At 32.0% G+C, this 15623-nt stretch overlaps 1 protein-coding gene across 1 annotated transcript; it reads left to right on the plus strand.

Annotated features, from left to right (window-relative positions):
• Window positions 1–13419: 13419 nt before the first annotated feature.
• Window positions 13420–14211, plus strand: LOC149893965 (uncharacterized). The gene has a single exon (XM_090068565.1). The coding sequence runs from the start codon at window positions 13600–13602 to the stop codon at window positions 14209–14211; it is 612 nt and encodes a 203-aa protein (XP_089924691.1). The 5' UTR covers window positions 13420–13599.
• The last annotated feature ends 1412 nt before the right edge of the window (window positions 14212–15623 follow it).

A 15623-nucleotide genomic window follows, 5' to 3' on the forward strand; every position in this document is an offset into this window, starting at 1 on the left:
CGAGAAAAAGTCTTCATTACTCAGAGTATTGAATTGCCCTTGGAAAACAATAAGGTGCAGATATGTCTCAATTATTTAAATCAACACTCAAAGCCACATAGAGTTGAGTCAGTAATATTAGTGAAGACTTTCACTTTGTTGTGGTGTTCGGCCACAAATTGTGTTGACTAATGTCTGCTGAGAGAGAAATCAGACAAAATGCCCTCATTCTGAGATACTAATTTCACTTTCTATAGAATTATATGCCACATTTTACAAATAAGTTGAATGTGTTTTATCAGACATTATCTCTTGCTACATCAACTGTAGCATCCCGTACTTAAATGAAAAGGTTTTACTAATGATTGTAAGAAGTTTCAGCAAAAAGATGACAACAGAACACATTCAAACTTTGACCAATACTTTTGGACTGATTAAAGCCGATTTCACAGCATCTGCTGTGAAATTGAAAAATTTCATTTCCTTTAAGGCGTTCTTCATTTGATGTAAATGCTGAGCAACTGGTTTGACACTGTCATTACGAGCAAATCATCTAGTTCTTGACATGCTATGCAAAGAAATAGGTATATGTGTCTTTAAAATGCTTTCTACGAAAGTATTTTTAAATTTTGATCTGCAGACTACAAAATGAAAACAAAAGATGTTTTGTGAAATTTCTTTTTTACTTAAAGAACTCAAATAAAGAAAGGAGTTCTTTTCTTGGTAAGTTCATGAAAAGTTTTTAATAATAAAGCGTTAAAGTTCGTCTTAAATAAAAATATAAATTTCAGATTATTATTAGAGAATATAATAAGAGATTTGCAACATGAGATCTGGCGTTGTTTTTTTTTTACAGAATCATTTCACAAATTGGTTGTTTTTGCTGTACAGCTGAAGCTGGTCGTCTGGGCTGTTGACTGTAGACTTCCGCATTAATTGTTTGGTTTCTATCAAACAAATCCCAATGAAGGATGCCCTCCAATTCCCACCATATACAGAGCATAATTTAGCATAAATGTGGATCTTGCGGTGTCGCTCGCTCATTTTTGTTGAGCCTTTTTTTTTCATCTGCGGTGACAATTAAAATAAAAATGATTGATGATGTTAGGCAGCCAGGTGATGTCTAACAAGCAGAAAAGCAACAATAGCAACCATCTGATCTTTGTTACTTTTGGCTCAATTGTTGCGGCACGCCAACACCAAGCTTCTGGATTTTTGCTGTAGAATCAAGCTGATTTACCACTATAAATTTACCACTGTGGAGGAAGAACAATTTATTCAGCCAGTTGTTTTCGAGTTGTTTGGCGGTTTTATTCTTAGAGAAGGGCTTTCGATCTCACTTCATCAAATTCCACCGGGCGATCAGATTGAAGCGAATCTTTTAACTCAAACTGGTTTTTTTTGAAACGTTTGAACTATTTACGAGTTGTTCTTACAGCCTTGACGCCTTCTCTGTGAACAGATATTTTTAGCGGCTTTAGCAGCATTGGGTTCAGGATTTCGATTTTACTTGAAAAGAAGAAGGTAACGGAGATGTTGGTTTTTGTCGAGTTGGATTTCCATAAATCTGAATCTATAAAAGAAAGTTTTAATGAGCAGAAATATCAGAGCTCAAAAAGATATGAAAGAACAAAAGAAAGGCTGAAAAATATTACACTAGCCCAATTGTAAGCCAGTAGTTTTAACAATTTTTTTTCTATAAGTAAAAGAACGGCACAAATTTAGTGAACAGTCCAATACTTTTATTTTATTATTTAAAATGAATATTTGCGCCCCATTCACATTTTCCTTACAACAAAATAAACATTTGCATCAAAACTTAGATGTTACTTTAAATCATAATTCTGTCCATTTGATCGAATTGCACCGTTATAAAATTGTACGGAAATTGTAATCGTAAAAATTGTTAGGAAAATTATTAAGTTGGAGAAGAAAGTGGGGAAAACCGCTATCTCAGTTTTAAAGTGTTGTCGGGCAGAAGCTACTTTACTTAAGAATTTTTTTTTGTTTCATAATATTTTCTAAAAAGTTTTTTCTTCATTTTAGTTAATTAAAATTAAAATTTAAAAAAGAAAAAATGGTTTTTTATCAGCTTCTTACATATTTAGAGAAAAAAAAATGACGTCATTGACAACTTTTTGACAAATTCAGACGAACATTTTAAAGTTTAACTTTGCGCAAGGTTTATCGAGTTTAGCAAGACTTTCAAGTTTATAATTCCATTAAGACTATAATGTTTGTCTACTTCCTCTTTATTTGCTTAAATATGAATACCTTCATTCGGTTGTCCGAAGTTTGACTTTTGGCCTCAGGATTGCTGATGGAAAAAACATTATAATGAATCATTTCGGAAGAGCAGCAAGTGAAGAATTCTAAAGCTTTTTAATTGATTTTAAGAAATCCTTCCAAATTTCTTTTGAAAATACTCTCTCTAAATGGTTTTCTCTTTATATTATTTAAGCTTTTTGATACGCGTGTGATACCTTCTCCTTTATTTTTTGTTTCCTAATCTTTGATGTCTGATACTTTTCTTTTGCAAGCATTGTTTACATCAGATTGTTGATTGTAGATATATTCTTGTTTGTTTTAAAAACACATGGTGAGCCAGTACATGGTATTATTAGTATGAGTATATCAAACAGCATCGCTAAAAGAAATCGGGAATGAATTCAATTAAAAAAATATATTTATTTGCAAATTTCAATTCAATATCTTTCGTTTTTTTTCCTAAATGAAAAGGAGTAAATCCTAATGTCAACAGCATTTTTTGTAATATTTTTAGAATTTACAGGTTTGTCTCCTTGTTTATATAATTTCGCATGTCTGTAGATCTGTAGTGTTAAACAACTTGAGTAAATTTACGCCTAATGCGAAAAGTTGTAAGTTGGCACATGTTGCCAACTAGCCCCGCGATCATTCTGCCAACTAACTCCATAAGCTTTTTGCTCACGAAATGGATTATAAATCCCCAAAAACGCGAAATATTGAGAAACACAAAATGTGACTGGTTAGAGTGAACCATAAAACACCTAAATCTATTCGAGTTTACTTGTAGTTAATGCTATTGCTTTTTAAAATTGAAAAAGTAATATAGTTACAAATATTACAAAATTAGTAAAAACACAAAAATCGCTACAACTTCAATGCGCATGCGCATATAGCCCTAATACTACACTGAAAGATGAATTAGTTAAGTGGGAAGGTTCCATGTGAATTTTGGAAATTTCTAGTGGAAAATTCCGAAGTTAAACGCAGTGTGTCAACTTACCCCTGTAGCCAACTAGCCCCGGTCTCCCCTACAAATGATATTATAAATTAATTTATAATATATAATACGCAATAATATAATATGATATAAAACATAATCATATATAATATAATACAATTTCATATTCTATAATGTAATAAAATATAATGTGATGTAAGATAATATAATGTTATTTAACATAGTATATCATATATAATATTATATGATACGATAAAGTATAAATCAATATAAAGCAACACAATATGTTCATGAAAATATTTTAAGTTTAGCAAACTCATCATTTAAACTTTTTTATTAAAACAATGAATCTTTAAAAGTGAATTTTTTAGAGACACTTTAAAGCAACTTTTTCTATTCAAATCCATTGGACAGTTGCCTTTATAACCTTTCTCACTAAATTTATAATGTCAATTAGATGCAAAGAGTTATAAAGACGATAATAAATGCGTCCAATAAAACTTAAAGTTTTAAGTTTTAATGCATGCATTTATACCCGTTTATAACCAAAAATTGATAATCATTAATAAACATGCAGAGTGTTAAATACAGTGTGTCCAGAAAGTTTACACGAGGGTTAAGTTTTTTATGATATCGGTTTAGTTTTTCAATAATAAAATTGTCAAAGCAAACAATTTTTTAAAAATCTTTCTTTTTTTAATTAGATTAAGAGTTCTTCTACTTATTGAACCCTTTTTTTGTGCATGCGCAACACTTCCCTCTCTTCTATTGGTAATCGACCAGTTTTTTACTTGGGAATAAACGTTCGATCAAAATCCTAAGATAAGTATTTGTAGTTTAACCAGAGAATTCAATGCTCCTTTAAAGAAACAGTGAGAAAGATGTTACTCAACAAAGACATAGGCTCATATATCTCCATTTAAAAACCTTTTGACAGTTAAAGACCGCCGAAAACAATTGAAATGGTGCCGAGAAAGAATCAACTGGTCTGTTTGAAGAATGGTCTCAGGTAATTTTTAGTGATGAAGTTAATTTTGAGGTACTAAATCGCAAAGGAAAGGTTTATAATATGGTTCAAAGTCTCATAACATATATATCGGAAGAATCACAAAAAGCTACAAAGATGCTCTAGAAAAGTGTTTAAAACAGTCGACAACATTGTTTTCTGGAAGAATCAAAAATTGAATATTCAGAAGGATAGTGCCATACTTCATACTGCGTATTTTATTCAAGGCTGGTTCAATGAGAAAGACTACATTATAATTCCTTGGTGAGCTCAATCGTCTGATTTAAATCCTATTGATCATGTATGGAGTTGGATTTGATGGAAAATATGAGAAATATAATTTCAGTTGAAAATCTTAAACAACAGTTATTATAGATATGGACAGAATCGCCGAAGGATTGTTGCATGAGGTTGTTGAATCCACGCCTTATGGCATCCAATTATGCATAAAAGCAAAAGTTGACAACTTCAAATGTTAATTTATCATTTTTTTATTAAGTTCTTTCGAGTAAATTCAATTTCTTTAAATCAAATGGCCAGTTTTTGTAAAACCAATTTTATAGTTTATCTTGTTCTTGTTTTTATATATATTAAATTATAAATTTCATATCAATCTGTCCCTCGACTGTGATAGCACCGTAATAGTTTCTCAAAAGTTCCATTTTGAAATTTGTAACTGAAATTTATGAATTTAAATTTATAACTGAAATTTATGAATTTTAAACTGAAAAAAGTGCTAAAGGTCATTTAATGGTTCAATAATTAATTTAAGTAAAATAAAAAGAAAAAAGAAGTTGGACCTTTCATATTTGGTTTTGCTGTGTTCTTAAAAAGTAAGAGCAATAACAAAAGAAATTAACTTCCTAATGATAATATAATGGTAATACATTGATAAAACTATGGTTTTTTCGCAAATTTCAATTTATTGCGGGGTTTTCTTTTAATGATATGTATATTCTCTCAACGTTTGTATGTAAGTGTGGTGTGCAAGTTTGTAGATTTAGGGAGGAGTGGGAATGGGGTTTAATGGTTTGTATTTTAGGAGGATAAGGTGTATAAATGTATGGATGCCTCTTGGTTCTGTGTAATGGTAGCCCTCTGACTTGTATTACAATGCGCGCGTACTTTCTTGGCGCGCGATATATTTCTTCCCTATTTTCTTTATGAATAACAAATCTTTTACTTTTAATACTGTTATTAACAAATAATATATTCTCGACTTTAAACTATAAAGAAACTGTTTCTTACTAATTCTTCTGTTTCTTCTTTTGTCGTTTATCATGTATCCAACTATAAATCTCCCTACCCTAAATGCCCACCCGTATATCCCTTATGACGGTAACTTGTCTTCCCCACTTTCAACAATCTTCTTAACTTTCTCGTAACCTTCTCGTAACCTATCTCTTAGGCTCTTTCTCTCCCCTCCTCATCATGTTTTCTTTTCGGGTTTTTATATTTGTTGCTTTGTTTTTGGGTGTTGGCGTCTTTTCATTTTCATTAGGTAGCGTGTAAAATATTAATGGTTGATTTTGGGTGTTTTGATTGTTATTAATAGCTTCTTGATTAATTAGAATTAGCTTCTTCACATAGCTTCGTTATTCGACAAAAATCGTCCCTTGATTTTTCATTTAGATTGGTGGAAGAATGGGAGGTGGGGGTAATAGTATTGTGTTCTTTCTTAACAACACATTAGTGGTGAGTTGACGTTTGTGTAGGACAGTGGGAAGGTAGTGTGTTATTTGGAAAATGGGAGTACGGTAAAACTAATTATCGGTTGTCTTTGTTTTACATAATGTTTTCTCGGTTTGGGAAAGAAGCGAATTTAGGAGACTTTCTTTTGGTTCGGCTGTTTTTCAAGATACGTAACGAGAAACGTTGTTCACGAAGTTGAAGTTTTCATTTAGGCTTGCAATAATTTAACTGACTTCTTCTTTCTTTTGTAAATCTTCTTTAGCCATTGTAAGTTACGTTTAAATATTAATAACCCAATTATAAGTTATATACAACTATAGACTTGCCGCATCAGTCTTTTATAATGCCAATAAAACATTAACATAAATATAAAAAAATGAAAAAAATTCTTCTTAAAATGTCAATCACAGTAAAAAAGTAGGTACTAAATCAATAGCTCGGACTCAAACCAAAAAAAATTTTCCATGATAAAAATTTTCTCAATTCCAAGTAGTTGTATTGTGCAGCAGTTGACATTTTACATAATGCCACAGTCGTATGGTGTCATGAACATTTTCTTCAGAAAAAGGTAAGTACGTTATATTGTTTGGAATATATAGTCCAGATTTCATGCGTAGTCCAGATTTCATGCGCAGCAACGTAGTTATTTCCAGGAATAGAGTCACTACCTTTGTATGGTTGTGTTCTTCATGCAAATGTTTGTATGAGCGTTCTTTTAATTTTATAGTCTTAAGCATTTGATTATACACCATTGCAAGACAAAGCTCATGTGGGACTCGTATTTCGTTCTCTTTACGTGATCTCACACTCGAAACAAAAATTTTTTCATGATTACATGTTAAGGTTACTTTATAATGGGTACAAAGGTAAATAGGGAACTTTGAAACAGTTGGGGAGTGACGAAATACCTCCGCTGTGTAAGTTTTTAATTCGTAATCTTCTTTATTTATTTGATGCTCGCAGTTTTTTATTGTGGGGTATTCGTAAATTCCCATTTGTGTGGTTTAAGCGCAGTCATATATCGGCCCTATGTCAATACTTAGAATATGTGGAGCTATTAATGTGAAAAACACGAATGTTTGCATTAGTAAACAATTAACACTGTATTTTCTTTGTCTATGAGGGATTTGGTTAAACCTTGTCAATAAGCCATTTCGGGGTAAACTGTCGGGCGAAATTCCACCGCCTTTACGTGATACCTGACGCTGTTTAAAATAAATTCGTACTAGTTCTGGACTTAGGTTGTTTTCTGGCTCCCAAGTAATATTCGTTTCGTCATTGTCCTTCCATTTTATCAGGAACTCTCTTCTACTTCTTCGTGTTTTCTAAGATTATAAATGGTCCTCGCCACTGTTTCTGTAATTTAGGAGATAGTCCCTTTTTCTTTCTTTATTGTGAACCCATACTTTGTCACCTTTTTGGAATGTTGTTTCTTTTGTCGATCTATAGGAAAACTTATTTTTTAATTGTGCTTTTTGTAGTTTTCTTCGTGCTATGTCATGGGCTAATGGAATTCTTGTTGTTAATAGGTTTCTGAATTCTGTGATCGTGCGTGGAACGTCTTTTTGATTATATAATGTAATATCGGGTGGTAATCTAGGTTCTCTCCCGAATTGCAGAAAGTAGGGCGATTCTCCACGCGAGCTGTTAATAGAAGTTCTATAGGCGAACAAAGCGGCATTGATGTGTAGGTCCCAGTCTTTTTGGTGGTTGCTAACGTACATTGAAAGTGTTTTTACTAAGGTTCCATTGAATCTTTCCATCATTCCGTCACATTCGGAGTGGTACGGAGTTGTGTTTATTTTCTTAGTATCTATCATACCGCATAGTTCACTAATCAATTTTGAGAGGATATTGGTACCTCTATCTGTTAAGAATGTTTGTGGAGCTCCATATCTAAGAACTATTATCTAGTAACAATTGCGCTATTACAACAGCGTCAGTATTAGCTGTTGCGAAAGCTTCTGGCCAGGCTGTCAATCTATCTTGGAAAACAACTATATACTTATTTCCGGAAATAGTAACTGGAAATGGTCCTATAACATTACAAGCGACTTGATCCCAAGGTTCTCCTGCTGGTATGGGTTGCAGAGGGGCTTTATATTGAGGAGTTCTTCCTTTCCTAGCAGAGCATTTTGTACTGCTTTGAATCCATTTTTCTGTCTCTGAATACATTAGTGGCCAAATATACCTTTTCCTCAGTTTGTCAACCGTTTTGACTAAACCAAAATGTCCTGATATCGCATGATCATGAGCCCAGAATAGAATGTCGTTTCTGAATTTCGGTGGTATTACTAACTGTTTATAAATTCCTTCGGTTGATTTCTTGCTTGGATTGTATATTTGATAGAGTATATCATGTTTGTCGAGTAAATATTGGTTGATGTCAACTAATAGCCGCGCCACTTCTTTCTTGTTGTAATCTTTTGTTTTAAGTAATTTATCTTGTGCAGTAATTTAAGGTCTAATCTTTGTTGGCGTTTAACTTCCTTTTTTTCTGATGTTGTTTCATTTTTTATTATAAATTGTTTTGTTCCTCCGATTAAGTCTTCTTTAATTATAGAATCTATTTGATTGACATCATTAGGGAGCTTATCATGTGATATGGGATTGACATCCAACTCTTCCCCCGCTGAGTTACGATTATTCAATGAAAATAAGAATAGGTCACTATTTTCTGTTTGATTAGCATCGAAGTATTTGCGTCGAGGCAGGGCGTCAGCGCTGTAATTTAATTTACCAGGTTTATATTCAATATCATAGTCGTATGCTTGTAAAAGTAAGGCCCACCTCGTTACTTTTCCTGTAGGTTCTGTTCCTGTAGGTTTCGAAATGTAATTTAGCGGTTTATGGTCTGTAACAATGGTGAACCTGTTATTGTATGCATGACACTTCTTTAAAGCAACCGCTATTACTAGCGCTTCCCTATCTGTTACAGATGTCTTCTGTTCTCTTGCAGAAAATTGTCTTCCTCCATAAAGTACAGGGCGCTCGATTCCATAGAGTCTTTGGCTGAGTGTAAACCGTAAACCGGTGGCACTTGCATCCGTAGTTAGGATAAACCTCTGTGTAAAATCAGGATATGCAAAAAGAGGTTTCTCAACAAATTCCTGTTTTAACGTGTTAAACGCTTCTTGACAATAGTGATCCCAGTTAAATTTGACTCCTACTCTGGTTAGGTTACACAGAGGGGCGGCTATCTTGCTAAAATTATGAATAAATCTTCAATAGTAGCTTACTAAACCTAAAAAAGATCGTGTTTCTTTAGCATTCAATAGTCTTGGGTAGTCTTGTACTGCTGATAGATTATCGTTGTTAGGTTGTATATCATCTCTATTTACTGTGTGGCCTAAAAATGCAGTTGATTCTTTTGATAAGTTGCATTTACTAGCTTTTAATTTTAAATTTGCATCTTGTAGTTTCTTAAAAATTATTTCAATATGTTTCAGATGTTTCTCAAAACTTGGAGAAAATATGATGATGTCGTCAATGTAAATAAGACAAAATTTCCAGAGTTCCTCTTGAAGGATGTGTTCCATTAGTCTTTGGAAAGTACTCGGTGCGTTGCACAATCCAAACGGCATAAAATTACATTCGTATAGGCCGCGATGTGAAATAAAAGCCGTTTTTTCTTTAGAGGCTTCTTCCATTTCTATTTGACAGTATCCACTCATTAAATCTAAATTAGTAAAGAATTGTGCACCATTTAGGCTGTCTAAAATGTCATCAATCCTTGGAAGGGGGTCAGACCGCTTGTATTGACTTTAGAGATGTGAACAGGAGTTTACATCTCTAAGTAGCACTTTGTTTTACTTTATGTGAATGACAGTGAATTCCAGTAAAGCAGCGCTCCAATAATCAAATTTTTATGTTATGTTACTTGTTGTAAATGTTTCATTAAAGTATCAAAAAGTTTGCATTTGAGCATTCTCTCACATCGATCATTTTTTCTAGCAAATATTAAAAGCGCAATTGTATAAATTCAGCTCTGTTTATCTCATTCTTGTTACAGTAAAATCACTTAAATAGTAAGGATCATCGAGCTGAAACAGATTTGTTTGTAACTTTAAGTTGAGTTAAGGGCAAATTAGAGGAAAACTCGATTTGTTAGATTTTAGCATGAATTATAATTGTAATTGTTTTCATATTTAAAATAGATGGCTTTAAAGCATTTTGTAGAACTATTCATCATGCTTGTCAAAAATAATTTACGACATCCCGAGATTTTTCCTTTCTCATTAAAAATTTGGTTTAAACTGACTTAAAAGATGAATTGTATCGTCTTAAAACTTTTTTTTGCAGTTGTTTCATGAAAAGCGAGGCGCCCCCCTCATTCCCAGTTTTTAGTTTATCTTCAAAGAACAGTTTAAAATAAGTTGCATAGGCTTCCTGAAGCTTAAAATTTGTAACCAAAGTAAAATATTTACTTTTTGTTCTGTTAAATTCACCTCAAACTTAACAGAATGAGTCTTCTTTTGTATACAACAATTTAAGGAGCTGCAGTCACTGTGAGGAATGTTTTCTACTTTAAAATGAAAATGAGTTTAAGGAAAATTATTTACTATTGAAGGCTTTCATTTAATTTAAATTTTAAATTAAAAGGCTGCTAAAGAAAAGAGACTGGGAAGGCTTAAGAAAGACTTCAGCTATCTCAAGAAAGGACCTCACTTGGTGCTTATATCCGATGAAAAATTCTTTACTGTCCATTTAGTGTCCAAGATGAATAACTGAGATGGTTATATAATTTTAGAATTGATCAACTTATTCATGAGAAACAGGAATTCTTGAAAAAAATTGCAATCATTCACAACGCGTTTTTAAGGCGTTGTTACTGCACACAAGTTGAATGGTAAACCTTACAAGTTTAGTATTCAATTGAGTCTTCACATCAAAATAGAAACTTTATTTTGGATTTTAGCAGAGTTTTGCTTGAAAAGTATTTGCCCAAATTTAAATATTTTACTAAGCATGTTCTTGCATCATTCAAATTCATCATTTAAGCTCTTGAAATATTTGTTACGTCACTAAAACTCATATTGAATTAAATTCTACATAATCCTCCTGAATGTCAATGAGCTACCAGAGAATGTTAGGTACAAGTTTCGAATCAAATATTCTGCGTTTGTGATGGTCTTTGGCTTTATTGTCTCTAATGACATAGTCATACCTCCGGTGGAAGACAAGATGCCCAATTTCTGGCCCATTGATTTGTGATCTTAGTCATGCCATACCTTCATCCGCAGATCTTAATTCTCTTGGTTTTAGTGTCTGTTGAGAGTAAGGTCTGCAGCAAGCATCACAATGGCATTGAAGCTCTGAAGATTTTTATCACTGGATAGTTAAACAATATGTTGCCAGAGTATATTAAGAAGACGTGAGTCGGGTTCATATCTAGAATTGAGGAAGCGATTGCTAACAATTGCACGCACTTTAAATAGGTCTTTGTTATATTTATTTTGGCTCTTTTATATAAAATAAGTTTGTTTCCCGAGTTATTTGTTCTTGACCTGAGTTGTGGTTCGGATCACTCAAGTTACGAACTTTACGGTCGTATATGATATATCACTGTACACTTATTTGGCATGGTAAGTAATTAGAAATCTCAATATAAAAAATAAAATTTATTTCTTGTTTTTTGAAAGCAGATAAACTTATGAGCATATTAACCCTTTAACAGTCCATGCCGTAATAATACGCAAATCCAAAGTGGTTTCTAAATGTCCATGCCGTAATACTACGCAAACTAAAAGTGGTTCCTAAATGTCCATGCCGTAATATTACGTTTTAGTGTATCTCCTCATAATTTCTGTCTTTGTATGAGTAATTATACTTCTAATTGTCACAAAATTTATTACTGCATAATTAATAAGCTTTTTATTCAATAATTTACTTTTGCACGTGTTCACTTTTATTTTAAATATGGCAGACAAGCATGTTTTTTCAGTGCAAAAATTATTTACGAAAAAGCGAATATTTACTCATGAGGAAATAGAAAATTATATATTCGATAAAAACGAGGAGTTGAGTGAGGTTTCAGAAGAAGAGTATAGTTCACGGCTATCTAAAACACGGGTCTATTAATCGTGCAAACCGTAAAAATAACTGAAGGCCGATTAACTCACAAATATTTGCCGAAGGTTAAATATAGTTGCTTAAAATTGGAAGAAGAAAAAATATTTATTGAGACTTATTATGCCTTTAAAGTGTTGTGTTGCGAATTGCTCTACTAATTATTTAACAGATAAAAAAAAGTGTGCTGTTTAAAGATTACCAAAAGATCCAGAAGATCGTAGAAAGTGGCTATCTGCTATTCCAAGAAGCAACATTCCTGATAGCAAATACACTGTTGTATGTTCTGAACATTGGCCTATAAATTTCAAAAAATAAATGTTTATGGTAAAGAAAGACCCTCTTCTCCACCTTCTATTTTTAATTGTGTTAAGTCCAGCCTTGTACCAACTGCACCTCCAAAGTCAAGAATTACAACTTCATCAACTTCTGGTGCAAGAAGTGTACAAGCTGATCAACTTGAAACTTTTAAAGCGATGGACTCTTTGAATTTCAATGATGCGATTATTCATTACCAAAAAAAAATCCCAAAGGATTTATTAAAGTGTATAGTTGTCTACAAATGTGATGAAAAAATTTGTTTTCAATCAGCTGTGGTTTACCAAAGTAAGATAAGCTTTCTTTAAATTATTATAAATTTATAAAAAAAAATTTAATTAATTGTTACTGATTTTCTTATTTGATTTTTTATAGGTTCATACTAAATCTTTCTTCTAAATTAAAATATGAGACGTATCATTGTGGATGCTTATGCTATGTAACAAGTTTGTCAAAAAATCATGTAACTATTTTAGATAAATGGTCGAATTTGGCTGAAGCTATAAGATATTTGACTAATATTGAGTTATCGATAAAAAAACAAGTTATTGTAGAAAGTTTATCTTCTATGAAAGTCTTAAGTATTGGAGATACATTGTATTCTTCAAACACTATTGTTCGAGCTTTTGAATATTTTTCTGTTTCAAGAGCACTTTATAAGCGAATTCGAAATGATTATCAGCTTCCCAGTGTTTCTACTCTACAAAAATTGACATCAAAAGCTTTAAAATTAAACAATGATGAATTTATTTTGCATGTTTTTTGCAAACTTACTAACCAACAACGACAGTGCATTTTAATAGTTGATGAAGTATATGTTAAAGCTTCATTAACTTATCACGGTGGAGAACTTTTTGGGAAATCTGTTAATCAACCAGACAAATTAGCAAAAACAATATTAGCTGTTATGAATAAATGTCTTTTTGGTGGACCCACTTTTATAGTATGCATGATTCCAGTATGTTGTCTTGATTCAGATTTTCAGTATGAAGTAGTTGATTCTATACTTGGATCAATTTCAAATGCAAATGGAAGTTGTGTTGCGATTATATGTGACAATAATAAAGTCAATGTAAAGTTTTTCTCTCTCTTTGAAACTTTAGAAGATCTTAAGAACCTTTGCAACTTAGAAAGTAAGACACTTGTGACTCTTTCACGTTTAAATACAGCTTCTATCTTTCCAAAACCTGTTGAGCGACAAAATGTTTCTTTGTGTTTGAGAGTTTTTTGTGATGAAACTCTTTCTGCCTTATCAACACATCCTAAAATAGACCAAACCAATGTTAAAGGAACTGTTGTATTTCTAAAAATGTTTATAGACGCATGGAAAATTATTTATGTTCACAAACTGGGTGATGATAAAAGGTTAAGAGACCCATTGCGCTCTGTCATAAATTCGACTGATGATCTTCGTCTGCAACAGATACTTTCATTATCACAAATCTGTGAAGATATGGATTGCCATAATAGAAAAAATAGAATTAAAACATTGACTGTTGAAACATCTAAAGCGATAGTCCATACCTTAAAAGGACTAGTTGAGTTAGCAAAATATTTGTTAAGTACATCACACGAATTTGTAAAACTTGGTGACTTTACATCTGACCCTATTGAAAAGGCATTTAGTAAGTTACGTAAAGGTACTGGTGGTGCTTATTTTATTTTGGTTCAACAAGTTTTAGAAAAAACTAAAATTGAGCACTCAAAACTACTTTTACAATATGATTCAGACTTTCGTGAGCTTCATGTTGGTCATACTTGCATGAACTGTCAGAGGCAACTAACACAAAAGGAAAGTGAAATATTTGATTCTTTAAAAATATTAGAGTCTAGTTTAACTGTCATACTACTTTCAATCAATCAACAATTTTTTATCATACTACTTTCAATCAATCAAAAATTTTTTTTTTGGTTGTTTTAAGAATAATAAGTGTATGAAAAGTTGTAAAATTTTGTCAAATTTTTTTTAAAATAATTATTCAAAGCTAAACACTCCACGCTCTTACAAGGAGCCAGCTCAAAAAATTTTAAAACTGAGTGATTAAATTAAAACTTGTGTTTTTTTTGTTGTTTGACTTATATAAAACTCTTTTGAGTAAATTATGTTTCATTGAAATTTGGTAACATTTTTTCTTCAATAAATATAAAATAAGTATGCCTTTAGTTGACAAATTAGATAACAATTGTAATTTGTTAAAATAATTTTATAAATCAAAATAAAGCCTAAATTAAATTTTTACTAATCGGCCTCCAGTTATTTTTACGGTTTGCACGATTAATAGGCCTGTGTTTTAGATAACCGTGGTATAGTTTATCTGATGTTTCTGATGAAGAAAATTCCGAACCAGAGATATTAGAGTTAAGTTTAGAAGAAGAAATGCCTGCATTGGTCGATGCTCTTAGTTCTAGTGACAATTCCTTAGAAAATGTATTTCCTGGCTCATACATACCAATATGGAAATCTGAACCTTCAAATAATAGAGTTCACCCCTTTGAATTTACCGGTATTTCTGGGTGCAAGCAAGATATAGTCAAAAATGATCCTCTTTATTTGTTTGAGCTTTACTTTACAGATGAAATTTGTGAGTTTATTGTTAACGAAACTAATCGATATGCTTCCCAAACTATAGATAAAAAAGAATTATCAGTTAAATCCAGAATGAGGCGTTGGTTGCCTATGACAGTTTCAGAGGTCAGACAATATATTGCAATATTTTTATATCAAGGAGTACTTTGGAAGCCCACGTATGAAATGTATTACACCACAAATCCATTGTTTGCAAGTGCTGGTATTAAGTGGTTGTTATCCTATAACAAGTTTAAGTTAATCGATAAGTTTATTCATTTTGTTGATTCTACCACATTACCAAATAAATATCCTGTTTTATCCAAAATAAGCACAGTATGGGATTATTTAACAAAAAAATTCCAAGAGGTGTATACACCTACACAAAATATATCAATTGATGAGTCACTTTTGTTGTGGAAAGGTAGACTTTCTTGGAAACAGTGTATTCGCAGCAAAAGTGCCAGATTTGGTATAAAAACTTTTTCATTATGCGAGTCAGATTCAGGATATGTATGGAAATCCATTTTATATACAGGATCTGAGCTGACTAATACTCTAAGTTCAGATTATCGCTATGTTGCAACAAAAATTGTTATGTTTCTTATGGATGGCTTACTTGATCAGGGTTACAAACTTTACATTGACAGCTGGTATTCTTCCTATGAGCTTTCATCAGCATTATTACTAAGATGTACAGATACCATAGGAACACTTCAAAAAAACAGAAAAGGTTTACCTATTTCTATCCATGAAAAGTTAAAAAA

This window comes from Hydra viridissima, unplaced genomic scaffold (assembly GCF_058129835.1).
Source record: "Hydra viridissima isolate aposymbiotic clone 2 unplaced genomic scaffold, HvirCarnegie_v1 scaffold_1, whole genome shotgun sequence".
Classification (NCBI taxonomy): domain Eukaryota; kingdom Metazoa; phylum Cnidaria; class Hydrozoa; order Anthoathecata; family Hydridae; genus Hydra; species Hydra viridissima.